General features: G+C 43.8%; 1 protein-coding gene across 1 annotated transcript; it reads left to right on the top strand.

Annotated features, from left to right (window-relative positions):
• LOC115807660 (protein FAM110B) lies at positions 1-10,234 on the top strand. Its single transcript, XM_030768767.1, has 3 exons — positions 1-81; positions 6,593-6,913; positions 7,043-10,234. The coding sequence occupies exon 3, from the start codon at positions 7,052-7,054 to the stop codon at positions 8,381-8,383; it is 1,332 nt and encodes a 443-aa protein (XP_030624627.1). The 5' UTR covers positions 1-81; positions 6,593-6,913; positions 7,043-7,051; the 3' UTR covers positions 8,384-10,234.
• The last annotated feature ends 289 nt before the right edge of the window (positions 10,235-10,523 follow it).

Below are 10,523 nucleotides of genomic sequence, written 5' to 3'. Positions count from 1 at the left end.
GTTGATTTTTAACTGGAGTATTTCAGAGTTCTTCTGCTGAATTTTCCACCTCTCTTGACGGCTCTACTCTCTCACACTCTGGTAAGTAGTCTAAATATGTAACTGGAGTGGTTAACCAGCAATGGTTCCAAGTGTTTACGATTGATGCAGTGTCCAGGGATCAAGATGTTAATTTTTTTTGGGAATCGAACACAGCACAGTTTATTTACGTAGGCCTGTATGTATGTTGACCGCCTTAGCTACTTCAGCTGATCCATTGACTTTAAATTGTAAAGCAGTGTTCTTTAATTCTAAAACTGTGTCCTCAGTGCTAATAAGACATGTTTTTTTATATATATATATTTTTTTTATTTAATTCCTTAATCTATGGAATTCATGCTTGGCCATTTTGACCCTTGGCCAGTTCCCATTAGCCTGTGAATGTTAATGTAAGAGTCACATTAACACAGAATGACTGAATGCTGGCCATGCCTCCTAAAATGAGGGGATTACTCACTAGTGACAAAGGCTCTCTGTCCTTGGTGATTCTCTCTGACTCTCACATTGTGTCTGCTGGAGTGTCCTTATCTTACACAAACGTTCATCATTGAGTTTTTCATATTTAGAGTAGGTATGTTGTGTCTTTTGCATAGTTGTACATATTTGATTAGAGCTTTTGCTTTTTGGCAGTGCTCCCAGGAGTGGTTTTATGTCTGTAGATGGTTAGTGTCAAGTGAGTGTCTGCACATGAGGACTACTAGAGGTAATAATCATGATGGACTTTTGAATAGAATTCTTCTTTCTGTATGGTAAATCACACTCTGTCAAAACAGAAGTTCTGCACTCTCTCTCTCGCTCTCTTGCTCTCTCGCTCTCTCTCTCTCTCTCTCTCTCTCTCTCTCTCTCTCTCTCTCTCTCTCTCTCTCTGTGTGTGTGTACACAAGTGTGCACATGCGTAGCTAAAACTATTATTGTATGTTTCTGAGCATAGCTCACCCCGACAGGATAAACAAATGTGAACTCTGCCTAAGCCTGGTGACTGTTAACCTAGGAATTTCAGGGTTAATCATTGTGCAAAAACTGAACTGGGTTAATTTTTGTCTCTGTGCGTGTGTGTGTGTGTGTTTGGGGGAGTGTTTGGGAGGGGGAAGTAAGACTGTGGGAAAGTGTGGTTTTGTGATTGCAGTGGAAGTTGGTAAAGACAACATGCTGCCCCAGCTCAAGCTTCAGTGATGCCGCTGGAACTTAGCTCCATGCTCCACAGGGTCATTAGCCCCATGCTCCATAGGGTCATTATCCTGAGTGTATGTGTGTGTGTGTTTGAGTCAATCTGCTCTCATGGTCGTAATGACATAGGCTCTATATTTGTCTTTGAGTTTTTCCACACGTGTATGTCTTTCGCCCTCGTTTCTCAATGCTGACTTTGCATTATGTTGAGCCCTTTCAACATCAAATTAGTGCTGGTTGCTATGGTCACAGGGTCATGGTTCATGAGGACAACAGTTAAGCTTTGGGGTCGTGGATTTCAGAGATGATGTCGAGATGAATGATGTTTCCATGGTTGTAATGATAAGATTATTGCACCATTTGTCTGCTGTTTTGCTTGAGCAATACTTTTTTTTGTGGCTGGTGTCACATCTCAGTGCGAATGACTGGACTGTTGTCAAGATGAAAAGAATACAGCTGCACTGAAGGAGTGACATCACAATTAAACCTGCCTCTGACCCTCCAGTAACCCAGTCCATACACTGGGCTACAGAGTCCCTTTCAGAGAAAAGCTGTGTTCATCAGCAATTCCTTAAATGATGTATCACATGGTCCAAATGGAACTGATCTATGGGTTGAAAGATATTGTGCCAATAGCGTTTTGCCCTGTAGCTATTTATAAATAAGAGTTTTTTCATCTCCTGAAAACCTGGATTGTTTTTCAAGTCTTTAACCTAGTTTTGAATCAGCATAACAGTATTCCACTAATATGGAAAAATTACAAATGTCATTGTCCATGCGTTTGCAGCTCAGATCTTAGCTTGGGCCACAGGGTTAGCAGGGCCACCTGCTCTCATCTGATTATCTTATTAATGTCAGTTTAGGAGGAATGGGAAATGCACATGGGGAGGCACGCTCACAAGCATGTGTGTAGTATTCACTGTGACCTGAGAGACTGATCAAAACAAATAGCACAGTTGTGTACAACTGAGAGTGATTGGACCTGAATTGTGTGTGTGTGTGTGGGAGGCTGAGAAAGGAGGGACATAGCTCTTTGGAGATTGATGTTAAGTTGGGGAGCAGGGGACGGTTGACCTCTGTAGGGATCCCTGTAGTGTGTGTAATTATGAATGGGGAGATGAATATTGAGAATGTCCTGCGGGATCAGACTCAGACAGTCAGTCCTGGGTTAGGCATGGTTAGGGTTTTGGACTGAAGGCTCTACTGGCAAAGAAATGATCTGTTCTATAACAACTCCTTCATGCTCTAATGGCTGTCTGTCTGAAGCTGATTTTTTTTCCCTCTGCTGTGGGTAGAGAAGGAAGCTGCTGTCTTGTGCTCAGCTGTGTGTCTAGATAGCAGGGGGAAAGAGGAATGTTTACTGCTCCTCTGGCCTTTGGTGATGGAGGTAAGCCATAGATATGGACAGACCCATTTTAAGGGTTATCTGTTAAATCCTCAGGGGAAGGTTATTGCTTTGAAGTGCTCGGAGGTGGGGTCAGAACCCTCTGGGGCACAAAGCTCTCACACACAATCGCAGCAGTAAAACCTTCAAGTCGTCTCATGAGAGAACTAGCCATCACCTTCTTGGTGAAAGCCATGCTGTAGACGTGTTAGGGTCGGAGCGCAGTGCCTTGGGACATGCAGAAGAACTCAGGCCACAACAGCTCTGACGCCGTAATGGACTACAGTATGGGCTGATCAAACTAGACACATTCTGAAGCTCAGTGTACTTCAGTTCCTAACATCTATGGATATCATTTTATAACCCTCACCTTCATGTTGCCAGATTGAGCGAAGGAAAGGCAGGACTGCAACTTTGTAAATGTTTACTTTAATATTGGCTCGGCTTGGCTGGACCAGAATCTCTGTCCAGCAGGGCCCTCAGAAACTCCACCTGAGTTTCATTTACACATTTTTTTCCTTTTGCTCTCGCCTCCCTATGTGACTCCAGCACTTATTAGCAAGGTTTGTTGTCTATGTTTTTTTTTTTTGTTTTTTTTTAAGAGCACGCATTTACAGAAGGGTGTTTCATCTCCTGTGGTTGCATTAGTCCCACCTTTCTGATGTCATTAACATTCGGTACCTGAGAACCTTCCAGAACCTATGTCCTCCTAAAAAATGTTGTAATTCAAGAGGGTGTGAGGCCTTTGGTTCTGTGTTTCAGCATGAGGGTTCCTTTCCTTTAAAAACTGGTCTCCTGTGTTTTACCCCAAGATGTTTTTTGTTTTGCCTGGTGAGAGGATAATATCCAGTTGGAGGGGGGTGACTGTGGAGACACAGCTGAGAGAGGTCAGCACGTCTGTAGCCTGACATCTGATAACCGTAGGCGTTTTTTTTATCTTTTACTGCTTGCCTTTTTTTTGTCTATCGCCAGTAATTCCTATGTGATTTAGGCTAAAACAGCTTTCTAATACGGCCCATCCCATTTTCTCCCTCGCATTCATACTCTTTTTGACTTGTATTCTCACTGTTTTTCTCTGTGTCTTTCTGAGCTCACTTGTGTATGACTTGTATGTGGCGTCCAGACTATAGCCTAATTGATAGATATCATAAAAGCAACAAATTGTTTCCAGTCACAGAGCCTCCTTTAATTATACCTTGTCGTTCAGTGGATTTTTCTCAGTTGAAATTTGGATGGTGTTCTTTTTTTTTTTTTCCCCTCCAGCTGAAGACTGCTGGGGTTCACCCACAGTTTCCCAGCGTATTCATTGGTTTAAGGACTTGATCTTGTGCCGTCACATTTTCCGTGTTGCCCATAAAAGCATATCATTAAACGCTAATAAACTGCGTGAGCACCGCAAATTATATGCTGCACTTGAAGAACAGACAGGAAAATGTTGCTGTTAGAGCTCTGAATATCCCTTAAAGCAGTCTGAGGATATTTTCCATGCTCAGCTTTTGTGGCTCAACCAACGGTCCACACTGCTGTTTTTGACTGCACAGACCATTACGTCAGTTTTGAAACGTTGAAACCAAACCCTTTTTGCTCCTTGCGGGATAAGAGTGGAGGTTTGTGTAAGTTTGACATTGTTGTGGGTTTCGCCTTGTAGCTATTCATGTAAACCACCCCAAGCACATGCTTCATGAACCACCTCCCCACCCCACCCAGCTGGCACGTTGCTGAAGTCCTCTTGTGGTACGGATCAGTTCACACCTCTGTCTGTGCCAAAATCAGGCTGTGACAGGACAAACCAAGGCCTTAGAGTCCAGTACATTCTTTTATGTGTGCGTGTGTGTCTTAACTGGTCTTTGTTACTGCTGAAAAAAGACTATGCAGCCTGTTTCAGGATTATTAGTATGGGAATCTTAATTCTCATACTAGATTTATGGATCTTGCTTTCTAGTAGCAACACAACTATGCAGTTCTTACGGGGTTTTTTTTTCTGTGTTCTAGTGAAAAAATGAAACAAAGGCCATTTTTATGTCAGAGAAGAGCAGAGAATTACAGTAATTACCCACACAATAGCAAAGCTCTCATCTTAGTGGTGAGATGTAATTTTTGCCTCGTGTTTGCCTTGTGTTTCCATGATGCAACAGTAATTTGACAAGGACTTGCACGAAAGGGTGGGCGTTTGTGCACCAGTAGTTCCAAATGGTTTTATCTTGGTGGTCTTCACTGAAACATTGCCCTTCATGGTAGTTGTACTCTCTGCAGATATGAGCTGTGGCTGTCTGAACATTGAGCAGTGGGAAATAGGCCATGGGGAGCCATGGACATGAATAATGACTTGTTTGGGTCAAGCCCTGGACACTGGAGAACCTGGTAACTAACCCAGCCTGGCTGGATCCTGAGCAACTGTGGTTTCTATTAAAAGCCTTGTCTATCTGAGACAGCTGTGTGTGTGTGTTTGTGTGTCTGTGAGTATACACGTACGTACTTTGTTTCTGTGTTTTCAAAGTGCTCAACCAAATCTGACCTTGATCTATTTTTTTTTTTTTTTTGCATTACTCCTATACTCCTTTAAGGCATATCTGCTCTGAGAGTCATTTCTTGCATGTTAATATAAAAACAGAATACTGTTTTTTTTTTTTGTTGTTTAGTTTTTTTTTTTTAATAGCTGTAGCAATGCTGGTGATAATAGGACACAGTTTGACAGCTCTATCATGTTTGATACCAGTCTGAACTTTCTCTTGGTTTGTTTTAGTTTCAAATGGTAAGATCATATGGTGAATTTTAATGAGTCACTTTTTAATCACTATCTTTGACAAAATTGGAATTCAACAAACCCACCACCAAATAATTACCCCTATCATTACCCAAGGGAGTTAGAATTGCTTGCGTTGTTACTTTTTTGATGCGTTTGATTAAAGCAAAATATAAGTGTTTTCCTACAGCCAGCTGTCATTCCGACTGGAGTTCCATCTTTGTGTGTTGTCAGGACTTTTCTGACTTATTAGAGGAATGGAGGATGTAACCGGGACACAGGCTCGGGGAGACAGGGAGGCTATAAAAAGATTAATTAAAAATGCGCAGATGAATACGATGATGAGGATGAAGAGCAAGGAATAAGGCTCATAGTGCTTTGTATGATGTAATTTGAAGGTTCACTGCTGTAACAAAAAGAAGCAGACAAGAATGTGATTGGATGGGTGGAGATAGAGAGAGAGAGAAAATAAATTGTCCTCTGATTCCTCTGAAACTGAGGGTGAAGAAGAAAACATTAAAGAGTATGAAGTCACTAGAGAGAGTACTCTAATCTGCACGAGCAGAGCAGCAGCTTCAGAACTGCTCACAGTCACAGTGATCATAAGCAGGTTTACTGTGGTAAATAAAATATGCTCATCTGTGGTAAGATGAGGTGCTACTTCAGAATGTGTCAGAGGGATTTAGATGTGGCTCAGTGAAGTCTACAACATGATAATCTTCTCATTATGTACTGTGTATGGAGATATTGCACAATGCCTATTTTTTGTTAAAGAATACGGAGCAGAGGAGGTTATTTGAATATGTTTATAAAATCCTCCTATGTTTGATGCAACTGAATGTAAAAGATTGCAGCTGTTCTTATTGTCAGTTTTTTTTCTTTTTTGTTTCCTTTCAAAGTTCATTTGAATGAAAATTCAGTAGGAGTGATTGTTGTGAGTGGGGGAAGGGTACAATTGGTCAGAGTTTGCAGATCCAACCAATCGGAATAGGGTTCCCTCCCTACCCTTTCGTTCTCTTCTATGCTGAGAATGCCCTTCTCTCTCTTGATTGGTTGCTGACATCACTAGCATTTGGAAGCTGTGGGAGTGAGGAGGGGAGGAGCTAGACGTAGTATTAAAACGAAACGTCTGCTCCACTTTGCTCTGGAGAGCTCCACTGTGCCTTTGTATGTGAGGAGCAGAGAGAGAGAGGAAGTCTTCTCTCCTCTGATCTCTTCTCTCCTGACTGAGTCTCTGCTTTTCTTTTTTTTTTCTTCAGGAGCTGCAGACCTAGAGTGAACATCTTTAGGATTAATTGAGAGGAGAAGGGAGAAAAGTAGCGTTCGTGAGAAAGGGATTGAGTTCCACTCAGAGCGTCCAGTCGTTTCTCTGCTGCGAGGGAGCATCAGTGCAAACTCAAGGATCTGCCCTCTTAGCGGGTCACTCTGTCGGACCGATGTGGAATGTGACCCTTTGTGACCCTGTCCCACAAGCGTCCATTCAGTGAACAGGACTAAGAAGAGAGCGCATAAAAGACAAGAGGTGCAGAGGTTGACACAATAAGAGAAGCAAAGTAGTGGCAGCAGGAGCACACAGACTGGTAAGAAAGTTAAAGGGGCCTGTTGGGGGGGGGGGGGTACAAAACTCTGTCAGCACAAAGAGCACTTTGACCATCAGCATCTATTTCAGCCCTGGTTTTAACCTAAACTCTTCCTCTGCAACCCCACAGCATTCCGTAATGCCAGTGGAGACCCTTCGACCCTCAGATGGACGTCTGGCGGGAGGTCCCTTCACTTCTGCCATGCCTTTCCGCATCCTCAACAAAGGGCCGGATTATTTTCGCCGGGCTCCAGAGCCAGGAACACGAAAGCCAAGTGCAGTCGAGCGTCTGGAGGCCGATAAGGCCAAGTACGTGAAGAGCCAGCAAGTAGTCCTCACAAAACAGGAGCCCGTCAAACCCCCAATCATCCGCAAACCATTGTTGTCACCAGGAATGCTTTTGCACTGTAGGATAAACACTCCACCCACCAGAAAGGTCCCACGCAGACCGGCAGATTCCGAAAACGGGTGTGGAACTATGCAGGGCGTACGCAGGGGCCCACCGCTTAACCTGGAGATACTAAATAACCTTATCAATGTCTGTGATGGGCCAACGTCATCCTCTCCTACCCCCTCGTCACCGTCTGCCTCTTCGCCCTCGTCTGGAAGTAAAAGCATGGAAAGTGGTCCCCCAACAGTGCCCCCACGCTCTTTCAACCTGGAGAGCCATGTTCCCTCAACACCCAACTCCTCCTGCACCTCTTCCCCTCTGAACAACTCTACCCGCGCCCCATCTGCAGAGCTGAGCCGCAGGCCTCCCCCTGTTCCAGCCAGGGCACCCAGGCCGGTAACAGCACAGGGGTGTTATAGTTCCCCAAACTCTATGACGGTGCGGAGGGTGGACGTGCGACCCCAGGCAGAAGTCAGGAAGCCCCAGAGGGTGCCTCTGCAACCCCAGCCCAAACCCCGCCAGACTGCACAGCCGCAGGTACCACCTTCATCTCAACCCCAGCCTCCATCACCGTACTTGCCCTCCAGCCCTATGCTCGTACGAGCCAGCGCACTTCCTCCAGCATCCCCGGCCTTCACCCGGCTCTCGTCAGCCAGCTCACGGGGCTCCCGTCCTGGCTCGGTGAGAAAGCACCCCTCCCTGCATCGCTCCAAATCTGATCTCAGTGACCGCTACTCGCGGGCCACCGCCGACCTAGAGCGCTTCTTCAACTACTGCGGACTGGACCCAGAGGAAGTGGAAGGCATGGGTGGTGTGGAACGATTTGCCCGTGCCAGTTCAGACATTGTGTCTGTGTCCAAGCTCCGTAGTGTCAGCACACCCAGCTCTGAGTGTGGAGAGGGAGACGATGGAAGGAGAGGGGAAGAGGAGGAGGACGATGATGAAGAAAACGGACCTCCTAGACCCAGTGAGCGTGTCCCCTATGGCATCTCTGTCATCGAGAGAAACGCCCGAGTCATCAAGTGGCTTTATGGCATCCGACAGGCACGGGATGCCGCTCACAGCGTCTCCAATGTGTAGTATTTTTCTGACTGTCAAAGGGCAGTCTATGAACAGTCTAGCAAGGGTGTCAGAGGACCCAGGAGAATGTGATGTGGACTGAGATTTGCAGACACCATGTTCATGATTTTTTTTATATGTAGGCTATTTATTAAAGTGTTTGAGACCATTGGAGGCGCTAAGCTATCTTTTTTCATTTGTATATTTCTGTTCAAAAGAATATTTTCTTTTCTCTTTTTTTTTGCCTTAAAAAAAGTTTGAGGATATAATTTTCATGGGACTTCTTAAACATGTTGCAGAAATCTATGGTCTTTGACACCCCACTGTTTTGGGAACATGTGCTGTCAAGATCATTTACCTCAGAGAGCAAACATGAATATCTGACATTTAAACTGTCTGCGCACAGACTTTGAAGGGAAAGTCATTAAAAGCAATAATAATAGAGTTGGTCCTGAAAGCTTTTAGTGAGTGAATGATGATGATGATGATGGTGGTGGTGGTGGTATGACAGCAGTAGATCTGCTGAGATAATGCTGTTGATCAGGTACTTAGTCTTTATTAATTTACAGGGACGATGTAACTGTGGCTTCATAAATCTAATCTGGGGTCGAACGGTGGTATGACTGATAACTTTATCAAGTACTGTCTAGCCTGAGAAACTTGTCCTGTTTGTTCTTTTTGATTATAGGATGTTGAAGGACAGCCCGGTGTGTTATTCCTGGGATTAGTAGTGTTATGAGGCCACAGTTTCCCATCACTGTTACTTGCAAGTCAGGGCTCAGCTAGAGGGTTGAATGACTTCAGAGGCAGGACAAAAGTCCAGCAAACACACACACACACACTCAAAGCAACAAAAGCAAACACTCAAAGATACATTCACACAATCACACTCACAAAAATCCCCCTTCAAATTTTCACACCAAACTCACTGTGCACATATCATTGGTCCACTGGTCTCAAATCTGCTTTGGTGTCAAAGAGCACAATTAAACGATGGAGGTTATGGATCAGGAAGGAAAGAGACTCCATGATACTGTGAAGATCAAACTGCTTCTGTGAACACACATACTCTCTGTTACTAGGGCTCTTAGACTGTTAATGTTCAACGCAGCTGAGCATGCAAAGAGCTCTGTTAGAACTGCATGCATGTATGTGCAGGTATTAGATGTAGTTACTTATGGACAGCCATTTCACAATAGCACAGCTGTTACGTATACACTCACAAACCACAGGTTCTGCTACAAACGGGTGCGATAACAATATTTTTGTGATTTGAAAAAGTGTTGATGTATGTGTTGGTATTACTGGTTTTTGTTTGCTTTCTCTTTGAAAGGATGTTTGTCGTGTTATGAATGGGTGGGTGAAGTAAGTAGGGAATGAGAAGGAGGGATAAAGTTCTCTCAAGTATGAGAACACAAGGGTGACCAGGTGAATGAAGGTGGCCAGAAAGATGGAAAGACATCACTTGAACAGAGACAAAGCCTTGAAAAATAATTGAAGATCTGAAGGAACTGTTTTTCTGTTGATGTTGTTTGCATGGAGCGTGACCTGACAAATAACCTGACAAATTTAAATAGTTTTCAGCTGTTTTCAGCATTTCATGTTCATAATACAATATGTTTGCTTCAAAATGTTGAATGGGGGGTTTCACTATAAAGACTATCAACACCAAATACACATATCAACACGAAATCACATGCAAAAGTACAATCCCACCCAAAATTTTGTTCAGGAAGCAGAACAGTGTGACTCGGGTTTTCCGTAAGGGGGACTCTAGTGAATATGTGATGTGATGTGGAGTGGAGTACTGGCCAGTCACAGATGGCTGAACAATCTCTCTGCTGCAAAATCTGTGTCTTCTCATGTCAATAAAGAAAAAATGTCTGTCCTGAGTGCTTGTCTGTCTGTCTTTCTATCCTGTCATATTCAGAAGTTTTAGAAAAGCAACTTTGTACTGAAACTTTGCCCAAGTTTTCAGTTTCTTTAACATAACACAAATGGCCTTTTAGTCATTTGTAGCCGTAATTCTGAACTCTGACCTGGAAGTTTAGTCTGTGATGCAAAGTGCAGTTCAAGTCATTGACAGGGAGCACTCCTGAGCATAGCAGGATTGAATTAACCAGTTCTGTGTTATGTTTGCACTTCATTTAACAACATCCCA

Source organism: Chanos chanos, chromosome 3 (assembly GCF_902362185.1).
Source record: "Chanos chanos chromosome 3, fChaCha1.1, whole genome shotgun sequence".
Taxonomy (NCBI): Eukaryota; Metazoa; Chordata; class Actinopteri; order Gonorynchiformes; family Chanidae; genus Chanos; species Chanos chanos.
The sequence above is the reverse complement of the archived record's forward strand: the minus strand, read 5'-3'. Positions and strand labels throughout refer to the sequence as shown.